The sequence below is a fragment of the Callospermophilus lateralis genome, unplaced genomic scaffold (genome assembly GCF_048772815.1).
Source record: "Callospermophilus lateralis isolate mCalLat2 unplaced genomic scaffold, mCalLat2.hap1 Scaffold_79, whole genome shotgun sequence".
Lineage (NCBI taxonomy): Eukaryota > Metazoa > Chordata > Mammalia > Rodentia > Sciuridae > Callospermophilus > Callospermophilus lateralis.
Genome location: NW_027515935.1, coordinates 3383573 through 3407100, shown reverse-complemented (window position 1 = coordinate 3407100; position 23528 = coordinate 3383573). Strand labels below are relative to the sequence as shown.

General features: G+C 50.2%; 1 protein-coding gene across 1 annotated transcript in view; it reads left to right on the top strand.

Moving 5' to 3' along the window:
• The first annotated feature begins 11492 nt into the window (after positions 1–11492).
• Positions 11493–23528, top strand: part of LOC143387444 (VPS10 domain-containing receptor SorCS3-like) — an 83968-nt gene continuing 71932 nt past the window's right edge. Inside the window, 4 exon segments of the mRNA XM_077108448.1 lie at positions 11493–11789; positions 11980–12321; positions 18503–18600; positions 20987–21270. Of these exon segments, the coding sequence (XP_076964563.1) occupies positions 11493–11789; positions 11980–12321; positions 18503–18600; positions 20987–21270 (1021 nt within the window).

Below are 23528 nucleotides of genomic sequence, written 5' to 3'. Positions count from 1 at the left end.
AGAAGAGAAAATAATGTGTCAGTATGTCCAGAGAAATCACCCCTGGTCGAACATCACTTGTGCAATTTCCTTAGACTCACTTAGGCTCTAAATAGTCAGCAATCAGGTTTAATAAAGCACATTTGAAATTTCTGTTATAATGAAACCTTTTAGTTGTAAGGGAAAATTTTAAATGAAATGTCAAATGCATAATGTAACATTCTTCTCTAGATCACGCTACCCTATTAAAATTACTGTATTGTTAATTAAACAGGTGTATTCAGTGTCTGGGTTCACGTGGAACCTGTTAAAAATCCAAGACTAAAAGGAAAGGATTGTGAAATTTATCAGCGTATGGGGTGAGGAGTAGTAAAAAAATTTTCACTCATTTTTAAGTAACTCTTTAAATAACTCTCTCTGAAGAGAAGATTTCCAGCCTTTGAATGCAACGAAGAGGCAGGAGCCAAACCAAGCAGGTGAGGGCTGGGTCCAGGCTCCCCTCAGCAGGTGGGTGACCTACAACCATTTGTAGCTAGGATCTCCATTTTCATTTCCCCAGATGGAGAGAACCTATTGATTTCTGGAAGATCATCCCTGGGTAGAAGGAATGAGAATCCTTAAGTTGCTGGAGTTATAAAGGGGAGTCATTAATTGTGATTCTGTTGAATGAATTCCTGCCTTTGAGCTCCTTGAGGGTGGGGACTTCCTCTGGGGAACTTCTGAACTTGTGACAGCACCTGCTTTGGGGGCTGGGTACACTGGACTGATGGCAGAGACGCCCTAGGAAGGAGCCAGGCCTTGGTGGGTGTGCTGCGTTCCCACGGGCAGCACAGAAGAAGCCTGAGAAAGGCACGCAGGTGGAGTGAGGGAACGCTGGCCTGTGGTGCTAAAAAAACCCTGTCCTTACACATGACTTATGTCGTCCTTGACAGATGGCAGAGGGACCCTGTAGAAATGACCATGAGTCACCTGCTGAGGGAAAGCTACCTGGGACAGATTTCCCATAATAGGTACCAAGCATTGGTTCCAATTGCACTTTAAAAGCAAAAACAAAGTAACAAAGATGAAAATTCAAAAAGAAAACAAGCAATATGACTAAAGTGATGTCTTTCCTCAGTCAGAACTCAGATATCAGAAGATTTAGTCTATTCCTTTTATACCAGAGGCATATTGTTAAATTGGTTAATGGAAAGGAAAAATGTTTAACAGATAATGTTATTCTTTATGTGAAGTACCATCTGTGAATTGCATTCTGAATGTTCTGAATATGGAAGAGAGGAAGTGTTATGGAATTTCAAGTTTGCCTTCTTGCTGTCTTTATCTTGGGTAGAGTATGACAAACATAATCACATTTATTTCCTGGAGCATAAAGAGTTTTAATCACCCTATTAACCAGGATGACATTTTTCACAGACTTAAAAAGGAATAAAACAGATATTATCTCCCCATAAGCAATCCATTTCATGGAGGCTGAGCACTAGAAATGCTTTGAAGAAGGGATAACACAGGCCATTTCCATTTCCTGTCTCAGCCAACATTAAGGAGGTTTTTGGTAAGGATGTGGCTTCCACTGGGTGAGTGTTATGCTTTACACTTAGAATCACAGTGCCCAAAGGGATGCAAGAGGAAGTCATAGGAGAAAACATGGCGGGCAGAGGTGACTTTCAACACTCGATTCTTTCAAGAGAAATGTGCATCCTGGTAAGTTATGTATCCTCCCCACTGGCTGGTTTTGTTTTTTGTTGTTGTTGTTGTTGTTGTTGTTGTTTGAGCCAAGAAAATGTGATTTTTGAACAACCTGAGAATGGAAAATAGGGACTGGGAAGTATCTCAGCAGCCTGCCACTAGAAGAAACAAGGATGGATTCCAGTGATAGGGACAGTAAGCAGATGTCCTACAGCAAAGCCAAGATGGGGCAGTGGGTGACCCTCCTCCATCCTCATTCCAACTTGACATTGACAGTGGAAAGAAACTTGCCATGCTCTCATCTGAGCTACTGGGGAGGCTGAGGCAGGAGGTTCCCAAATGCCAGGCCAATCTGGCAACCCGATAAGACCCTGTCTTGAAATAAAAAGGGCTGTAGCTCAGAGAGCACCCCTGGGTTCAATCCCCAGTACAACTAATCATTTCAATTATCTCACCTGCCATACTTTAGTCCCATGGACGGTATGGGGCTGAGCTTGCAAATTAATCATTGCTACCTAAGGGAAAGACCGAAGAAATCAGCATCGGGAGGAGGGCCCATTGGGACAAAAGTAATTTAAATCCACTGAATTTAGCTATTTCACTTCAGGCAATATTTAATCTTCCATAGGTCTGTTTTATGGAGAACGTTGTTTATTTTCATCTCATTTCACGTATCTTCTTTAAAACAAATAGTTAAGTATAGGAAAAGTACAAAAGTTTTCCTCAAATAGTTGAATTTCCTGCCACAGTCAGATGCATATTTTATAGCCTTTTTTGATGTTTAGAATTTTTCATGTAGGTGTTTTTATTTTCTGCCAAGAGTCACTGAATGATAGAGCAAGTACTGGGGCCTCTCTTGGTGTTATCAGGATTCATTGTCAAAGGCTGTGATTTCATGAGTGCAGAGAGAAGGAAAGCAAGCATCTTTTTAGCAAATTTTGTCTGATGACAGATTACTCAGTTTTGGAGAAAATTAGAATCACAGTTATCAGGAAGTAGGTACAGTTTTAGTATTAGTGGAGTGATTTAGGACCTTAATTTACATTTCTTACATAAGCTGGATCAGATCCTTTTCCTCATTACCATTTTATGAGGCATGAACACTTACTTTAAAAAATGAAGCAATAGTAAAATAATAATAATAACAGGAAAGTGAGTGCGTAAATGTACTTAAAGACATAAAGTCCATCGTCACTGGACTCTCCTGAGAAGCCCCATCAGGCAGAGTGGGAAAACTTGGTATATTCATAACACCTATTACCTGCTCATCTGAAAACAATTAAAAAGTCAGTCTTCCCCTGATATCCCAGGCTCAGGGTGGTTTTCCAGGTTTTAACCTGACAGTGACACTCTGTGGGACACATTTGGGAGGATGTCTGAAACATGAGGCTCTGGGCTGTACTCTCAGCATCCATGCCCTGCTTGAAAAGAACAAGTTGACCAAACAGTTGGTATAAGAAAGCTCCATTCAATAGTCCTTCTGGAATCGTGCCCCACCTTGAAGAGGCAGGTGATGGGAATGGGTTTATTTTGTTGCTACTGGTTGTCTTCTCCAGCTGTCCCTGTGGTAGGGGTCGAGTTTCTCCATTTTCTGCCCCAAGCAGAGACCAGATGTTAGACAGCCAGGGGAGGGTGACCAATGGGTCCATCAAGGCAGCCACCACCTGAACCCTTTCATTTTTCTTCATACATGGTGGCCACAGCTGCTCAGGGACCTTCCTGCAAATGAGACAGAGGTTATAAAGCTAAGAAAGTTCTAGTGAGACCTCTCATCAAAAGAAAGGAGGAAACCCTCTGCTCTAAGTTTTCTTGTGGGCCAGCTCAGATTCCCTTTTCATAGAGTTTTATTACAAATAATTTTGGTAAAATATCTGTGCCCATCATAAAGTCTGCCAACTGTTTCTGAGAGACACTGTTTTTTACGGCATCGTCAGCGCAAGACAATGCAAGTAGGTGATCCTGGTTCTTCCCAAGTTGGAGGTCAAGATGTGGCTCCCACCAGCCATCAACTTGAGTCCCAGTTGCCCGTGTCTCTCACATACAATGATGTCCTGGCTGGTGAAGATGATGGATTGGTGAAGTTTAACGTCTCCGAGCAGGAGGTGGAATTCACATTCCATACAGGAGCAAGTTAGCTGTAAACTTCCAAATGTAACTGAAGGAGCTGGAAGTGAGGTTTGGGATCAAAAGCACAGGGTCCAGGGAGACCTAAGCAAAATGCCCACACCCCTGCCAGAGGCAGACATTCACCCTCAGATTGTTTCTTAAGATAAGACCAAGCCTACCACGAGCTCCTGTCAAGCATGGGGAGGGGTGGAGGGAAAGGGAGATGAAGAAAAGGGCCAGGGGCTGGGAGAGAAGGAAAGAGCAGGGAGGAGAAGGAGGAGATGCCTCACCAGGAGAGGACCCAAATGGCCAAGTGGCTGAATCAGGGTACAGCCATGTCCTGGTGGAACACATCTGCCTTCTCACCCAGGCTAGCCCCATTTACACCAGCCACCAAAACTCAAAAAAAACAAAAAATGAAAATCACATAAAACTGGCAAAGAAATCATTTCTGAGTCCTGTGGAGGACAATTCCAACTCTTAGTCCTGTGACCAAATAGGTTAAAAATTAAAAGCCATCTGGCAAAATCCTAATGCATTCTCTAACCCTGGCCTACTGGACAGGAAGAAGCACTTGAGGTGAAGAGCCCCAGCACCGAGAGGGGCCAGTCCCACCCAGCGCCTGATCTTGGGGTCCTCCCTGAGTGCAGAGACCTGGAAATACACACAAACTTCTCACCTCGTTTCTGAAACCTCTCCTCTCACTTTAGCATTGGCAAAACCGTCTTGAACTCAGCCTGCCTCTTCTTCTCTGAGGTGGAGGGTTTTATTTTGTCTCCAGAAAGCCACGTTGAAGTTCTACTCTGAGAGCACCTGGGATCAGGAAGGGCTCCCAGGAATACCGTGGGCCAGGGCATCTGGTCACAAAGTTGTTTGTTGAACAAATTGGACAAACCAACCAGCCATCCACTTTGCTTGAATCTAATATGGCCTGGAAAGACCAATAATTCCACCCAATCTCCCCAATTTGTGCCCTTAATGTAAGTCCAAGCATTATGTCTTACTTTTTCACTACTCACTAAATCATTCTGAGAGGAGTGCCATCACATATTAATTATGTAGCATGACAAAGCCCCCTGTCCTCTGGTTTCCAGGGTTGTGTCTGCTGGGAGGCAGTGGCAGTTATTAGACAAGTTCGGCTGCCAGGTTAATATCATCCCTTCTGGTATCAGTTTGCCACCCACCCCCTGTGCCTGGACTGTAAGCACCAAAATAAAACCCTCTCTCTCAAACACGCAGCAGGTTGAGTCTTCTGGGCCCCGGGCCATGCTGACCAAGCAGTGACTTTATTCCCTGTGGCTTCAAACTTCTAAATTGCCCACTCAGAGTAAGTGTTCAGCGCCCAGGAGCTGTGCCAGCCCAGGCCCCAGGCTGGGAGCCTGGCGACCACTCTTCAGTGTGGGATCCAGCACTGGCCAGGGGCAGCAGGCCAGAGGGAGGCAGAAGCACATCCAGGCTCAGCCAGAGGCCCAGGAAACCTTAGCCCTGAGTGCTCCAGAAAATATTCCTGAAACCTTCCTGAAGAAGCCATTTTCAAACCCTGTCTAGGTCCATCCCGGTTATTAACAGTCTGTGACACACCAATAAAAGTTTTCTGTGTGGCTAAAACTCCTTCATAACAAACCCGCCACCGTTCACACTGGAAAGGTTCTTCACGCTCACGCAGTGCCCACATAACCAGGCAGTCTGCTCGAAGGGGCTTCCAGGGGCCACTGGGGAGTGAAAGGGACACCAGAGTCCCTTGCCCTCCAGCGGCTCAGTCGCCAGACCACCACCTGCAGGCCCCCTCTATCATAACTCAGCCCCCAGCTGGAGGCCTCTCAGAAGCAAACCACTGACAGCCGAGATGACAGGCAAACGACGCCATGCCCACTGCCTTCATTTCAAAAGGGCACAAGGACTCTTGTGTCACCACTGGCAGGGACACTGAATGAAGATGTGTGGTGGTCTGCAGCACACAGCACTCGACAGGACGCCCTGCCAGCCCTTCCCATGTTTGTGCGGCTGACAGCATGAGGCAGCAGACAGACAGCAGACGCTCACCCCAGCTCATTCCTGCCCGCCCCTCGGGGCAGCTTCCTCCCAAGTTGGTGCTTGGGTCTCCAGGTCACAGCCACCTCTCACCCAGCCCCCAGACCTGGGCTTCCAAGGCTGCACCTGCTGGTGAGCTGGGCCTTCTTGGGGACAGTCCCTACCTCCATATGTACATATCTGAACTCTGAGGGACCACTGGGGTCAGAGGGGAGGGCTGGGATGCCTCCCTGCTGGGGTAAACAGGGCCCATTAGTCCACTTAAGTCAGGAAAGGAGGGGCACCACATCACCCTGTCTAGACCATGGTTCTCAAATCATAGCCTGAATCCAAATCATCCAGGGAAACAGTTAAAACACAGACCCCTGGCCCCAGCTGTGGGGTCTGATTCAGCCTGTCTTGGATAGAGTCGGAACCCAGGTTCTTCAGTTCCCTGGGATGCTCTGCTGCCTGTTCTTACAATGTGCCAAGGCCGGCCAGCCACCTTTCTCCTTACGGAGCAGGACTTGGCTTGCCCTCTTCACACCGTCTGTTCTTTAGAGCCTTGTACTCTGGCATGTCTGGGTGGCCCCAAGTGCTGCCCAGCACCCTGGGTGATGCTGGTCCAGGAACCACAGTCTGAGAACCACTGCCCTATTCTGTTCCTTCCTCTAATGATAGGATGGTGCCTGTGATAAAAATGGGTCCCAGGGACTCACCGTTGCTGATGGTTCACTTGCCACCACAAGCAACCATCTCAGGCTTCTGCAGCTTCCTGCACCCGACCTTGTCCTGATTCCACATCTCCAAGCCACTGTGTTCACAGGGCTGGAAAGACATCCAGGGTGTCACTGTCCCACCTCAGCAGACTATCTCCCACCTGGCCACCTCTGAGTGTGGCAGAACCTTCACCTTCACCTTCATCCAGGCAGCCAGTGGAGGGTACTGCCTGCCCCTGTGGAGTGTCAGGGGACGGGGCAGGACAAAGGAGCCCACAACAAGAGGAGAACCCACAGACCTGTTCTGGGTGGTGTGGGGATAAGGCGAGCATACAGGTGTCCAGCAGGTCTCAGCCCAGAAGCTGTGGACACTCAGGCAAGGTCACATGCAACTTCAGCTGCAAGACTCTGACATGGCTGATGAGAGTCCTTCCCTGCAGGCCTCCTCTGGGGCAGGAGAGGAAGGGGCCTTGGGAGACAAGTTGAGAGGGCGTGAGGCTGAACAGAGCTGACTAAGCCAGCTTGGGACTGGGTCACGGGATGGGGGTACAAGAGGGAAATACAGAAAGATGGGTTAGGGCCAAAATTACAAAAGGCCTGGATTGGCAACAAGAGGCTGTGGTTTTGCCTATAAGCAATGGGACTATGAAGTTCATTCCGTTTTCTGAGCTTGTGACAAATGACACGGATATGTTCAAGTAATTAGTTAATTAATCTAAGGCATGCTTATTAAGTGCCTGGTTGGTTCTAGGTGTGGGCCTGGCAACAATTAAACAGGCCCCCTGAAAGAACTCTCCTTCTAGTGACAGGGAAGGGAGAAGAAGGCTTTGACTGTGGAGGACAGGAAGGAGTGAGGTGCCACCGTGGGTGGCCAGCAGGGGGCGAAGAGCCCAGTCAGATGACCAGAGAGAGACTGGCTGAACAGCCTGGAGCACAAAGGGTGTGGGTTGTGGGCTGAGCTTCCACAGGACCCCCAGAACCCCCAGGACCCCCAATAATTTTCCTTTTTGAAAAAGAAAATTAAAACTGTTATATCATAGCTGTAACCAGGCAGGATCCCTGTGTGGTCACCACATGGGGACATGTTGGCTAGAGCAGCCTGGTGACCCTGGGTGCAGCCTCTATGTGGGATCCTTCCATGAAATGGTGAGAGCCAGGTCACATGCTGCCCATAAAAGTACTAGAGGTATGGGGGTCACTTCAGGTTCCAGGGAAAGGGGGCCAGGACACACAGTCCCTTGAGGGACTGGCTACTGAGCACAGGCATATGCAGCAAAGAGTCCCGTCCTGTGCTCTGGAGAACCCCCAGGAGGTAATTAGACAACCCCCACTATGAGGAAGAGGAACCGATCCTATTAATAACAGCATCTGCTATAGTCGGGGGCTGTTCTAAACGTTTCACATGTATTGACTCATTTAATGAGCCTCTCAGAATGGATACACTATCATTATCCTTGTTGTGTAGAGGAGGAATCCGAGATCAAAGGACTTCTTACAAGTTCATAGCTGAGACTCAAACCAGGTGAAATACCAGATGCAAGATCACCATCTAATAAATGTCATCACTCAGATTAAAATCCACGTCTGACCTACAAAGCCCTCCGTATCCCATTTACCAAGTCAGCTGATAAGACAAGAAACAGTTTCAGCTTGAGAGTCCTACGTTGGCCAGACAGGGGCAAGAATACCAGTGGAGGCCCAGATACAGAATGCTTACTGTTACTTGGAACTATCATAAATCAAGCTAACCAGTTGATTCATAAAATATGCTTAGCCACCTTCCTTGACAACTAGTTTCATAGTCTAGAAGACAGGTGCACATATGGAATCCTTAGACTCTGTAGAGGCCCGTGGGACAAAATGGCAGGGGCAGAGCTGGCCTGACCGAGGGCTCAGCCCATTCTCCTCCCTCAGCCAGGCCTGGTCCTTTGCTGCATGCGTATATGCACACCCGGCCTACAGTCCTAGTGTCCCCTGCTCCCCTGGATCACACTGGCCTCTTCTCAGGCCTAGGGGTAGGGACACCTGTGTGGCTGGGGGCCCTGGCCTTGGGGATTTTCTATGGGATGAGGGAGCAAGAGAAGCAGAGGCCTTTGTAGTGAGGGCTGGGCTGGGCCCTTGTCTAAGGCAGCCCAGGATCTCTCCAGTCCCACTGCTCCCTGCTGCCCTAGCCACAGGTGGGAAGAGCTGGACCTTCCCTTTTACCTTCCTCAGAGACCATTCTAGGAGTCACCAGGTGAATGAAAACAGGGCCAGGGACCCCTTAATTTCCTTGCAAAACTAATCCACTGCTTTGCAACTTTATTTTCCTTACTGAGACTTTGAAAGGTCTGCAAGGCCCATTTCCATCTTTGCTTTGGCCACCCAAAAGCTCAGAACATAACTTCTTCTTGAATCACGCTTGTTTTCCCACCTTCTCCGCCTTCTCCTCCTGCGTAAGTTTTCCATTTTCTCTTCCTGTTTTAGCAACCTTATTGTGCACATATCTTTCAATGGAAGCTGCCTCTGATCTTTTTAGAAGCTGACACAGTGTAAATTATAAATAAAAATAAATACTGCTGAAATCTCCCCCATTGTAGCCTTCTTATTTCAGAAGGTACCTGAAATCCTGACTTGGCATTTGAGATCAATTCAACGCAAAATATCTTGTGCACCAACACATATCTAAGGTTTTGCTTAGATGCTGGCTTGCAATTGGCCTGGACTCAAAACTGAAAACTCTCCTGGAGTAAGCATCTGACCTCAAACAGGGCTGTTTGCAATGCCTCACATTTGTCCTAAGAAAGCATGGTTTAAATTTGGGGGTTAAAATTTGTGGGTTATTCCTAGCTAGCTGGGCATAGCTGGAGTGGGAGGTTGGGAAAGGTGGAGTCACTTATGATTGAAGATAAAGAGTCTTGAATTTACCAGTTAGCACAGGGATTTCATTGTCTTTCTTTTTTCTCTGTCATCAGAGGGGCCAAAGGAAAGAAGGGCATTCCCTCTGGTGGGGGTGCAGTAGGGGGAAATCAGGATTCTGCTGCCACTGGTCTAACTCTCTAAAGGGAGTTCCAGCGGTGACCGAGCAGACATCCTTCAGCTCTCCAGGGTCAGGGAAAAGGAACCTTCTTACTTAACCCAGGAGAAAAGACACCCAAGAGATTCAGCCTGTCCAATGAACACCTTTGTCTCATGCCTTTATTTTTTGAAATCTTATCCTATGAGACTAGATACTTTGCCATTTAATGCTATTGATATTTAGCAGTTGTGCTAGAGAATTCTGTTTTGTTCAAAAGAAGCTGTATACACACACCCATGGTATCTGGCTGCTTTAAGCTCCTGGGGGCCCCTGTCCCCTGCCCTGACCACTACCCCGAAGGCAGTTTGCTTATTATGGGTCAATCATGAACCTGGTTCTGCTCCTCCCAGCCCAACTCCTCCACATCCAATTTAGCCCTGCTTTTGGTCTGCAGGACAATGGGGTCTCTTCTCCATTCCTGTCTTCAGGACACTGTAAGCTCTATTCCTTGGCCATGGGCCCAGCTACTCACTGTGGGTATGTCTCCTGCAGTCACACTACAGGACATCCTTCCCCGAGCTCACCTGGGCTCCTCCAGGCAATCTGGACTTTGCTCCTCTTCGAACCACACAAGCAAAGCACCTGTGGCCTATGGAGGTCCTACTGCCAGACTCGCTTTGAAGGATGAATCACCCTTCAGAAAGTGAATTTACAAAGTGACACGGAAACCATAGCTGCAGAAAGGCTGGGCACGTGGCACTGTTTTCAGTGTGAACACTGCCGTCATTGTGCATATAGACGCATCTTTCCCATGCACACATCTCTGGAAGCCGGGACCCCAGGGAATTTTAACCCTTCTTTGCACTCCTTGGGCTCCCCCAGCCCCAGTGGACATGCCTTACTCTTCAAACTAGAAAAAGTAATAAAGGGTGGTTTTTTTAATAAATGTTTAGAATAATAAAAACAACATTGCCTACAGTATATTGGTTGATCTGAAACCTTGAGCAGTCTCCACTCCCCAGTCCTACCCTGGGGAAGTAGAAATGCCCCCAGTCCTCCTTGCTGTAAGTCTCTGCACCAGACTGGCGATTGCCTGGGGCCACTCTGGTTACTTGAGATCATGGAGACCCTTTAGTGTTCCCTCTGCCTTGAGAGCAGAGCCCTCAATTCCCACTCTGGACTTTGCTTGCCCACCCAGAGCAGGCCTGCTTTGTGTGGAGTTGAGATTCTACAGAAGCTGTGTGCAGTCCTGCCCCCAGCACCTGTGACCTTCTTCAGAAACCATCTTTGCAGATATGATCAAGTTAAAGTCATATTTCATTAGAGTAGGGTCTACTCCAACATGACTGTTGTCCTTATAAACAGAGAAGAGACAAGGACATGCTACAGAATGGCACTGTGAGGAAGACACGCTGGAGTGACAGGTGGCCCCCTAGGAGAAAGGAATGGAGCAGATCCTCCCCTGGAGCCTTGGAAAGTAGGGCCCTGTGCACACTTAGAACCATGGAAGAATAAATTTCTGTCGTTTTAAGCCACCTAATCTGTGGCACTTTGGTGAGGCAGCTCCAGGGAAGAATACACGGCCTTGGTCGCCCCACAAGCACCTGCAGTGGGCGGACCCTGCCAGGTGCCCAGTGGAAACGCCCGCTGCTGACTTTCCCAGTCTCACCTCCTAGAGGAAGCCACCCATCTGCCACCCCCATCTGCCGCCCCCCTGGGCTTCTGATGGCGTTGCTTGTTTGTCAAGCTGTCCCTGCCTTCACCTCCAGTTCCAGGAGGAACTGGGTCCACGTCTTGTTGCTCTGTGTGGGTCCCCACGCTCTCAGCATGGGCTCACAGGCAACATGAGACAAGTGTCTGTCCCGCTCTCGGACCGATGGGTCTCTGGGTCACAGTCAGCCTCTCGCACTCCTCAGCCTGTCCCGCTAAGCTAAGCCCGCCCTTCCACCGCGTCCCCTTCCAGGGTCCCCTGCGTTGGTGTTTTCAAGGATACCATGTCAACTCCCCCGCGGGAGCAGGAAGCACGAAGAAGTGTCATTCACGCTTCCACCAGCAGATGGCGGGCGCGACGCGGGCCCGCGGCCGCTGCTGTCGCGCTGCTGGCGGGTGAAAGAACCGCGGAGAGGGCGGGGAGCGCGGCGGCCCTACACGGGGCCCTGTCCCAACCCGTGCAAGACGCGGCCTCCCCCGCGTGCCACAAGCTGGCCCCTGGCAAGCCGGGGCCCAGCCTCACGTGCCATCTGCAAAAAGGACTGCGAGGACACCGCCAGCTACCGGGCCCCGCGGCGCGGGTCGCGTTGCCTTTGGCTCTTTTGTTTTAAGTCCAGTTCCCGAGAACCAGGGCCACTAAAGACTCCCGGAAACGCCCAAGCGACATCTCGCCGACCTTCCCCCTGAGAAGCCACACGCAACCCTGGCCTGCCCACGTGTCCTAAAGGTGTGATCAAGGGCTCGTGGTCATTCCGACCGGGTCGCCTTTAGCCATTGGGCACCAGTCCGGAAAGGCCCCCTCAGGCGGACCTGTCGCCTGTCCCTGGCTCCCGCGGCGCACCGCCCCAGATGCGGGAGGCCGCATGGTTCCGGTCCAGACGGAGGTGCAAGGGCGGAGAGACACTCGGGGTTCACTCCCAGCTGCCCCACCACCCCATCACCCCATCTCCACGCTCCCGAGAGCTGGCAGAGGAGGGCGACAGCCTGCGCATTCCTGGAACTCCTTGTTGTGCCCGGTGCCCTCTCCTGAAGCTCAGCCCCAGGAGAGCCCTCCCCAGATTTCCGGGGTTGCCCGCGAGATCCAGTGCGGTTTCTGGCAATTTGGACATCAGCGTACTTTCTAAGTGTCTACTTTCCTACTTTTTGAATGACTTTTGTTTCTTGCTCAAGATAGAAAAATGAGAAAATGTATAAAACATATAAGATAAATGAATGAAGAGTCACCTGAAATCCCAGCTTCCTCTGCCAGTAATGGGAGTGACATTTAGGTGTGTCTGTCTCCGTGCATGGGTGTGTGTACAGTGATGTTATTTTTCCAAAGCTGGGGTCACACCCTTCCACCTACCTCTGAGATGTGCCTTTCCTGCTGCTGAAGCGTCATTGAGCACACACTCAGAGGCCACACGAAGAGCTGGCAGCCCTGGGAGGAAGGGCAGGGCGTGGGGGGCAAACCCCATGGCCCAGGCTCAGAGGGAGGATGGCTAAGCCTGTGAGCCTCCCGAGCACCTGCCACTCCATGGTCCCCGGGGTTCAGTGTGGCCTTTTAAAGGACTCTTTGAATAAGAAAATACCATTCCTGCTCTTTCTCTCTTGCCCCTGACAGTTCCATCTGCAGTTGAAACAACTCCCTCCTTCATAGGGGGCTCTTTTGGCATGGATTTAAATCTGAAAAATATGAACCACATCTATGTATTGATACCTAAAGGAGCACAATGCCTATTGTCTACAACCAGGCACCAAGGAGTATCTAATCAGTGATTCTCCATGTGGAAAGGTGGAGGTCAGGTCTCCCCCTCCCGCAGGGGACATGTGACAGTGCCTAGAAACATTTTTGATTGCCAAGACTGGTGGAGTGCTCCTGGCAGTGCACAGGAGCGCCACACTCTTCTCCGTCGTCCCTGCAGGTTCATAAAGAAAAGGCAGCTAAAAGACACCCAGAGAAGGGCAAAGAGAAGCAGGGCAGAGAGGCAAGCGGGGAGGGGAGGGTTCCATGACAGTGGATGGGAAATGGCTTCTGTCCTGGGTGGGGGACAGGCCAGATGAAGGACAGTCCAGGAGACCGGGAAACTTGGGCCCCAGAGCCACCTGGGATTCTCTCCAAATCCCACACGAGGCATCTCAAAACCCAGTGTGGCCATGGTCCGGGTCCTCAGGCAGCACCCCAGTTTGCATGTCTACATTCTAATTGTACCCTCCTCTGGGCTCTGTTTGGCCCCCCTCCTGAGTCTTTTAGGTGTCTTTTGAGGTTCTGGTGTTTTGCTTGCTCTGCTAACAAGTCAGAATGTGCATGAGAAGGCCAAGAAAGAAGGCACAGTGCCTCACACTGGCTGCTGCTGAGCTGCCCAAGTCCACCAGGCTGGCTGGGGTTTGAGCTGAGCTAGAATGTCTTTGGGTGCTGCCTCGCTTTCCTCAGAGCCTGTGAGGCAGCTGTGCCCTCTCTCTAGGGACCAGCCCATGCATGATCAAGGGTCTTGGACCCTTCTCTTGGTGCTGTGAGCCTCCTGTGGTCAGGTAGGGTAGGAAGACCTGTTGTCTGGCCCTATTTAGGTCTTGAAGGAGTTCTTGTCCTCAAAATTTCTGTAGTTTGCAGAGACACCAGGGACTTCATCTTCCTGCTCAGACAGTCTGGGTACAAGGAGTACCTCCTGCCCACCCCACTCCTAGGAGCACAGGGAGGGCCCTCTGGGGCAGCAACTCAGGTGAGCTGCCCAGGAGAAGCTCTACCCTTTGGAGGATAACTACAAAACTGGTCGTCTCTAGTCAGCCTTGTGAGTGGTGCCTGGGACCCTCTGTGGCCATTGCTCTGTAGCACTTGTAGGACTGAGACACACAATTCACAATCACACATTGCCGCAGAACAGTGTATTGTGAGAGAGGGAATCTGGGCCAGGCTGTTGGGTGGGAACCTTTTCCACTGACTGTGGTGATTCAGCCTCTCTGAAATCAAAGTTCTTGTGTCAAGCTGGGATAAACCTACCTTACAGGGTAACTCTTAGCATTTAGAGGTAAAAGATTCAGTGTGCATGGTTCAGCCCTGGGCCTGATGCAAATTATGATAATGAGCTTTACTTCCTATCATTTTCCTTGGGCAGCAGTCATTGGCTTGATAACCTGTCAGAGAAATTCCACCATTTGTCCTTTGATCACAGCTCAATATAGGGGTCATTAGAAACCACCAATATCTGGTATCTAGATTTTACTGCCCAGTGACCTGTCACTCAATCTTGGAAAGTTGTCCCCATGTGGCACCACATGAGCCCCTGTGCAAAGACTGATTTCAAATGGGCCTTGTGCAGAGAAGTGAAGCCCTTAGCAGAGGTGAAGAGTGCTTTCTGGGGGCTCCTTTTCTGCGTTTGTTTATGTTGGTCCTTTTGTTCCCACAGCATACATTTATCCTATTATTGGTGGCTCCCCTCTTCCTAAGGAAAATCCCCACCATATGAATCTTTACTTCTCAGGCAGCAGTTCACATTTCCAGCTCCCCTTGCAGCTGGACTCGGGCTCCACCCACCAGATATGACCACAGAGGGAGTCTGGGAGAGGCCAACGCACAGGAACCAGCCTGCTGGGAAGCCCACCGTGCTAGCACTGGTGGAGGCAAATGTACCGCAGTTCTGGTAACAGTAGTGGCATGGGCTGTAGCACCTGGCTGGTTGGTCCCCTTCTTCTGCAGGGAGGCACCATGGTGGGTAGAGCCCTGCTTGTGACGGAGCCTAGAGCTCCATGTTTGGTGTGACTTTGACACTGGAAGATCAGCCTTGACCTGTTTCCCAGACCTCTCCATGAGCCTGAGGACCCCTGCTACCCTTTGTTGATTTTTTTCTGTCTGAGCCAAGCGATGTGTCCTGCTGCTCAGAACCAAGACAACTGCCCAAGAAGCCTCTGTTCCCTGATAGTCACGATACCATGTGGCAGGTCCACATCCTCTTCACCTCGCCTCACGGCATCGCCTCATTCCTTCCACAACAGCAGTGGAAGGGGAGCGACTGGCCTCAGATCCAAGCCTCCTCATGTCAGCTAGATATCTATATCTATATCTATATCTATATCTATATCTATATCTATATCTATCTATCTATCTATATATATATATATATATTAGGGTCATCAAACCTAAAATACACTTCAGACCAGACGCTGAGATGGGCACTGGAGCTCACCTGGAGCTCACAGGTACTCCATGGCCCCCGAGCAGCTGGACCCCAGTTGCCCCTTCTCAACTTGGAGCCCCTAGGTCTCAGACAGAGGCAGGAGACCTTGGGGAGTGATGGGGAGAAGTGTGCACCCCTGAGGCTTCCTGGTACCATCAGGAGGGAGAAGGCCACCTCATGCTGCCTGGGGAGTCTGCCTGGGCCTTGCCCTTTGCCTCACTTCTTAAGTTTGTTGAAGCATTTGAGCTGCTCACCGGCCACTCAGAATACCCAGTGAACCCCATCTCTGCAGGCCAGGCCCTTGCATGGAAGGAACAGCTGTGCATGCTCATTTTCTCTCTGATGACCCTTGTCTCAAATCTTTCTGTGAGCAGCACTTTTTATCTCCTTCAACGACTTCCAGGTCAAAGCCAGGGTCTAAGTCTGGATTAGGAGAGCTGCTCCCCCACCCCCACTCATTCCCTCACTTAATGCACATTTCTTGAGCACACACTCTGCTGCGCTGGGTGTGACCCCAGGTGTGGGTTCCCGGTGTTCATCAGACAAGGTGACGCTGCTGTCATGTGGCCTTCACAGCATGGAAGGCAGACTCCAGGAATGAAGGAGGTGGTCTGACAGAGGACAGGTCCCGGGAGACATGGGGAGAATGGGGTTTGCCTGGGCTCTGGGGGTGCTGGGCAGGGTCAAGCTCTGTGACCACCACAGACTGAGACAACAGGGTCCACTGAAGGTCTGGGGAGCTCCTGAGCCTAGGAAGAAAGAGGACGATTCTGGTGTTCAGAGGCCAAAGGGGCTGGAGTGTGGGGGATGACAGAGAGGGTGGGCAGAATCTCCGGGCCCACTGCAAGGCAAAATCACAGGCCTATTTAAGTCAGCTTTTTTGTAGCATTGACTAAGGACCAAACCAGAACAATTGTAGAGGAGGAAAAGTTTATCTAGGGGCTCATAGTTTCAGAGGTCTCAATCCATAGACAGCAGACTCCATTCCTCAGGGCTCAAGGTGAGTCAGGACAGAGATTCAGATAGCACAGTGATCTATGGAGCTGTGGCCAGTCAGTCAGTCCGGGGAGGGATGGCTCCGGCCAGAGCTCCCACTAGGAATAAAGAGCAATAATCAACTATGAGAAGAATTTGCATTTCCATAACTCCCTGTGCTGAAAAGACAGGCACTTTCCCGAGGCAGTACGACCTGGTGTGGATCATTTATTTATAGCCCCTGAAGTGCTGCACAACAAAACCAGACATTCATTCAGCTCCTGAGCCTCCAGGGGGCTGTTCAGAGTGCCCCTAGCTGCTGTGGGTAGCTCATCCACACATCTGGGACTGCTGGCCACTCTAGGATGGCCTCCCTCACAACTGGGGCAAGCCAGGCTGCCCTGGGTGTGCCCAGCTCTTGGCCAGAGCAGAGGGAAAGAAAAGCAAATCTAATCATGCAAGTGCCCTGCGAGCCTGGAGTGGCCTCACATTTGTAAAAATCCATCAACCAAAGCAAGGCCCCATGGCGAGGGCTAGAGTTGAAGTAGACAGGGAAGAATTGGGTCACCCTTATAATATGATATACCAACTAAGCCAACCGCCTCCCAGCAGCCACTAAAATGAGATGCCGTCAATGGAGGAGAGGAGAAACCTAATCTGAGCTGATCTTAAGAACAAAAGGGCTGCTAGATCATGAAGTGGTCTGAGATGATCAGGTTAGACTAGTTTTTCTGCCATCAGACAGAAATGGGGTTTAGGATAAAAACTAAGTTTAATTGTAGAAAAATTAAGCTATGATTTTTGCTTATGTGATTTTGTGACTGCAATTTGTATCACTTCAAAATTCAAACCAAAGGTTTAAAAATTACAGAACAGGACTGGGGTTGTAGCTCAGTAGAACTGCATGTGCTTAGCATGCTCCAGGCCCTGGGTAACATCCACAGCACCAAATAAAAAAATAAAGGAAAAATCATCAAGTCACAAGACAGCAACCAAGTCAGTCTTAAAAATCATGGAAGCCAGCCCTCTGAGGAACTCCAACCCAACTGGCAGTTGCCACCAGAAGCAGATATGGATTGACTTCCAAGAGGAGAAGAGACTGGTGACACATTTTGTCTCACAGGGTGAATTCTGCAACAGTGTGTCCAGGAGCCTCTGACACCTTCCCTAGAATATCACCTTTCTGTTGACAACCATCTCTGTAATTGCAACAATGACTGCTTCAAATGTAAAATACCACTTATCTGACCAGAAGGCCCTTCTGGGTCAAGACAAAAAATAACGTTCAATTACTCATTGTGGAATGAATAATGCTATCATCATGAAGCCAGTTCTAGGGTGCAATCTACTGGATGAGGGTGGTTCATTTGGGGACTCACCTGAACGCCAAACTAAGTACGAATGTTCTGAGTCTCTCCCCGTGCCTGACTTGCAGCAAGTTGGCCATAGGAATGCAGGGGCTGGGGCCCAGGACAGCCAGAGCAAAAGGAGAAGGGACACGAATGCCACAGAGTGGAGGGAGGGGCTCTTCAGGTCTGGGAGATCTGTCTTATGAGAGGGAGATGTTCTCCCCACTTTCCCAGTGACATAAGCATGATGTGATCTGGGTGTATGAACCTTGTCTTGCCCATGCCTGTGTGAGTATGTGGGGATGAGAGAGAGAGAGAGAGAGAGAGAGAGAGAGAGAGAGAGAGAGAGAGAGAGCAAGAGTAAGCATGTGTGTGCATATGTGATATTGTGATATTTGTTCCAATGCCTCAAATTTTTTTCAAAGAACAAAACACGGCACCTTTCCCATAAGCATGGGTTGCGGCCTAGGGGACAGAGTTGGCGGGATCTATTTTTTCTGTCCCGATATTTCTTGGTGACTAAAGGTCATGGGGTCCTGCAGGCCTCTTAGTCAGGAGTTCTACTTCAAATTGGGATCCCAAAGGGCAAGGACTTCCCACTCCACCTAAATAGCAGGTACCAAGTCAAAAGACGCCTGCCCTGAGGTGCCCGCTTACTGTGGGTGAACCAGCTCGAGGTGGTTTGCAAAGTTGATCTCAATGGTGCTTTTAAAAAGCAGGTCTGGAGTGCCAGGCCCTGCAGTCTCTGGGGACCTGGGAGGCTCTGCTGCAGAGCCAGAACACCTGGCCTGAGCTCTGGGGATTTCTTTCTGATTCCAGGCACCAGTGGCCACCCTCACCAAGGACTGTGGAAGTGGCGTGGAAAGCCAGAGAAACACCTCCAAAGGGTTGTGCCGTGGATCATTGCCTGTAGAGTGGTGGGGACCCCAGCATCTTCAGGGCTGGGGCTGGATCCAGACCTCTGCAGGACATGCTTGGTCACTGATTCACAGAGGGACATAGAGCCCACTGGTGTCAGCCAAACACTCAGGGGACTGGAACAGGCAGCCCATCTGCACAGAGGGTCCACAGCTCCCAGATGAGGGCCTGAGAGCTGCTTTCTTACAGAGGAGCTCTTCCTCTCCCCAACCCTGGAAAGTCTCTCAGAGAGCAGGGGAACCCTACCCTGCCCACAGTGGGCAGCACAGGGGTCATCATCACCCTCTGAGGACCCTGAGTCACATCAAGCAAGAAGAAAGAGAAGATCTCCACAGTCCTTGCTCTGGTGTGCTGCTGTGAGGCAGGGTACAATTCTAGTGCTTTCCTGTAGAAGCTTCTGGAAGATCCCACAGGGAAGCTCAAGGTGTGGACACTGCCATCCTGAAGACGGGCCCCCAGCCCACTTTCTGGCAATGAGTGTGGTTCTTTAAACCATGGTGACACATAAACCTTTGGCCAGCAGGCCACTGTGCAGCTGCCAGTGCCCATGCTGTGAATGAAAGGGTCTGGCTGGAACGGCCTGTCCTGTGGCCTGGACTAGTCACCCAGACTTGGCCCTGCAGCCCTGCTTTCATGAGCCAAATGCTGGGCCCCTGAGATCCCTGTAAACAAAGGCTGTATCTATTTCAGTTCCTGTTTGGACAGACCTGCAGTCCCCATGGGCAGGGAGGCCCCAGCTGGCCCCTCTCTGGGGACACCACACAGTTTTCTACCCAAAGTGGCCTTGTAGAACAGCTGCAGATGCTGCCCAGGCAGGAAGTTCTTTCCCATTCCAGGGTTTAGCAGGTACTATGGGTTGCTCACACAACATGCCCCCAATTTTGTTCCAGGTCACCCTGTCCCCAGCTCCAGGACATGCTCTGATTGGATCAAACCCAAGATCATGCTCTGCTAACTGGCAGAGATTGGTTAGGAGAGGGCACTGGACCCAGGCTGGGAAAATTTCCTGGCTCTTAAGAAGATGCAGAAGAGTCAGTCCTTCCTCTGAGGACAATGTCTGGATGTGACAGTCCAAAGACACCCAGAGCCCTGTGGCCAACCTGCTGCCACTCTGCCTTCCAAAGTCAGACATGCAAGAATCCCTGCCTGTGTGGACTCCACCAGTGTCGCCTGGCCTCCCTGTTCCCTGCTGATGGTGGCCCCAGAGCCACTCGTACTGTAAATGTGGAAACACCTGGGGGCCCTCCAGGGTCCCCCTGCTTTGGCTTTCCATCCTCTCACGGGGCATGTCCTTCTTTTCCTCATTTTCCCACTCTTTACTCGACCTTCCCTGGCCACACAGATCAGTAGGAGTCAGGCCTCCTGACTCTTCCACCCAAGTCCTGCCTCCCGGTGGGACTTGAGTAGTGAGCAGCAGCAGCAGGAGCAGCCACGCCTCCTGAGCCCCACCCTGGTCAGGTCCTGGGCCTCGGGCTCACACTCCTTCATCCTATCCTGGCCTCCAGGGCCATGACCTCATTTTACACACTTGAGTGCAAAGGCCCAAAGAGGTGTGAGGACTTGTCCAACATCACCAAGCTGGAATCTGTCAGAAACAGAATCTGAACCCTCTGTAGATGGGCTACTCAGGGCAGCTGCCTTGGGCCCCTACACCCATTGCTCCCAGCATGGCCTCAGCTCTTCACCACACCTGTTGCCTCCAGTGTTTCAGGCAGAGATGGCAGAGGACCTTCACCACAGGAAGCAGGAAAGAGGGTGCCTCACACCACAGCAACCAGGGTCCTCAGAGCCCGTGAGGATGAGCTCTACTGCAGGGTGCTGGTGGCCTGGTTTTTGGCTCTGGGCTTGCCCACATGACTCCTTTTGGTCATTGACACTGTGCGAGCTCTAAGTCCATCCTCAAAAAAATTTGTCTGTTCCCACTTATTTCTTGCAATTTTGTCATCATCATGAGAGCAGCTGCTGCCCCTTCAGCCAGGACCCAGCCTGAGCACATTCCTCTGTGACACCTAGAAGAGAGGCATCCCTGCTGACCCTAAGCTCTGTAGCCCAGCCCAGGGAGACCACTCCCAGCTGCAATAGTGCATGAGTGAAGACAGTTGTGGTGGGCAGAGCCACCCAGCCACCTGGCAACTGCCTAAGGTGGTAGCTCCAGTTCATGGTTGCTTGCTACATATGTGATGGGGGTCATTTGTCCTGTTCGTACCCATATTTTCATATCTTGTGTGGTATACTGCCTCTTTGACAAAAAGAAGTGTTTTGCCTTGAGAGAGCTATTTCTATAAAATGTTCTGTACAAAATAATAGCATGCAATGAAGATGGCAACGGTGATGATGGCAATGATGTTGGTGACATTGATATCGATGGTGGTAATATGTTGGTAGTGATGATAGTAATGACGATGATGGTGATCATGTTCATACTGATGATGCTAATGATGGTGATGATGCTGGTAGTGCTGATGATGGTGATGATGATGATGATGGTAATGATGACAATCATGTTCATATTGATGAGATTGATGATGCTCATCATGTTCATATTGATGATAGTGATGGTGATGATTGTAATGGTGGTGATGATGGTGATGATGGTGGTGATGGTGATGACACTGCTTATGTTCATATTGATGATGGTGATAGTGGTAATGGTGATGATGATGATGGTGGTGATAGTGATCATGGTGGTGATGGTGGTTATGGTTGTGATGGTGGTGATGGTGGTGGTGATAATGATGATGGTAATGATGGTGGTGATGGTGGTGATGGTAGTGATGGTAGTGATGGTGGTGATGATGATGGTGATAGTGATGATGATGGTGATGGTGGTGGTGATAGTGATGATGGTGATGATGGTGGTGATGGTGGTGATGGTAGTGATGGTGGTGATGATGATGGTGATAGTGATGATGATGGTTATGGTGGTGGTGATAATGATGATAGTGATGATAGTGATCATGGTGATGATAATGATCATGGTGGTGATGGTAGTGACGGTAGTGATGGTGGTGATGATGGTGGTGATAATGATGATTGTGATGATGGTGGTGATGATGATGATGGTGGTGATATTGATGATGGTAATATGGTGATAGTAATGGTAGTAATGATGGTAATGCTGACAATGAAGATGACCATGATAATGATAGTAGTTCCTTAGGTCCTGTTGAGGCCCCTGGCTGCTCAGGGACCCCTGAGAACCCCATTCCTTTGGCCACAGAAGGAGCCCCTTCCTTCCACAAAGAGCTTGGTGCGGTAGAAAGCCTTGGGCTCCCGACCCAAACCTCCTTCATCTCAGTCCAATTATACAGCAGCTGCCAGGCACTGGTAGCTCTCTCTGATGGTATTTACCTGCCCCTGGCATTTTGGCTTATAAACACAGAGGATAACTCTTCCATCTTGTCATTTCTGGTAGGGGGATGAGACCTGACAAATAATGAGGTGATTACAAAGAAAAAGAATATCTGTGGTCCCTCTGTGACCTCCAAGGCTTTCTGGGAATGGACTCAGGCCTCTCCTGTCACCAGTGGTTCTCTCCAGAGTCACAGGCAACTGGGCCTATGCTCACCTGAAGAAGTTAGGGGGCACTGTGGCCACTAGAGGGAAAGTGGGACACCAAGACACACAGGTGAGAGCTGAATTCACTCTTTCCCTCCCAGAGCAGCCAGGTGCTCAGGCTGGGAAGATGGAGAGAGGACTCACTTTCTCCCAATTACATTCACATGGGACAGACACACCCCAAGCATATCCAGAAAAAAGATCAGAAGTATGAAAGAATGCTTCCAAGAATAGCAAGGGAGGGGATGTAAGAGGCTGCTGGGGGCCATGTTGTGGGCCGCACTGTGCCCCCCTGCCCCATTCATATGTCGAAGTCCAACCCCCTGGTCAGCAGGGCCCCCAGTCCAGTCCACCTGGGGTTCTTACAAGAGGGGAAATTTGGCCACCAGCCCACACAGGCAAAACAGGTGTGATCAGGGAGATGCCATTTACAAGCCACACAAGAAGCCAGGAACAGACCCTCCCTCGCAGGCTCAGAAGGACCCACCAGCCAATGCCCTGAATACAGACTCCAGCCTCCAGGACGGGGACGAAACACATCTTGCTGTTTAGAGCCCCCAGTCTGTGTGGCTCCAAGAAACAAATTCAGGGTGTCCAGGTTGACTGGGGAGAGGAGACCTGACCAGTACAGAGGCTGAGCCAGGTAAGGTTGGGAGAACATTCAAGATGAAAAGTGGGACCAGAGGACAGGGGCCCGACAGGAGCAAGCCAGGGTGAGGTGGGCTGGTGAGGAGCAAGAGTTTCATCCCCAACATCCTGGGAACCTGGGGGGCGGGAGTTGCGTGGAGCATCGAGGAGACCTAAAATCCACCACAGAATGTGCTGGGTCCCTGCTGGAGAACTGCTACAGGGCAGAGGTGACAGTGGAAGGGCAAGGAAGGAGGCCACTGTGTCACCCAAGCCAGGTGGTGCGGCTCACTTGGGGCCAGGGGCTGGTGGAAGGTTTGCTGGAAAGGAAGACTTGGGCCCGGAAGAATCCCACTTTGGAATTCCCTCTGGCGTATAAGATTTCCAGCAGAGAGCTGAAATTTCTCTTCAGAAGAGATTAGAGAAGGGGACAGCACTTTTATAACATGGGACTTTGTCAACCTACACAAAAGGAAAGAGAATAAACAGACTCCTGTGGGTCCCTGTCTTCCACCCAACCCCCAGATGTATTTTAAAGAAAATCTAGGACATTCTATGATTTCACCCAGGTTTACTTTGGTATTCATCTGCAACAGATAAAGACCCAAAGAACCTGAGCTCTTCGCCACTGTCACCGTCACCGTCTCACCTAACAGAGTCGATCAGATGGAGAATTGGTGTCATGTTTGTTTGTGGAGGGAAGTGACCCAGCAGAGATCCAAGCTGCCAACCAAGGCAGAAG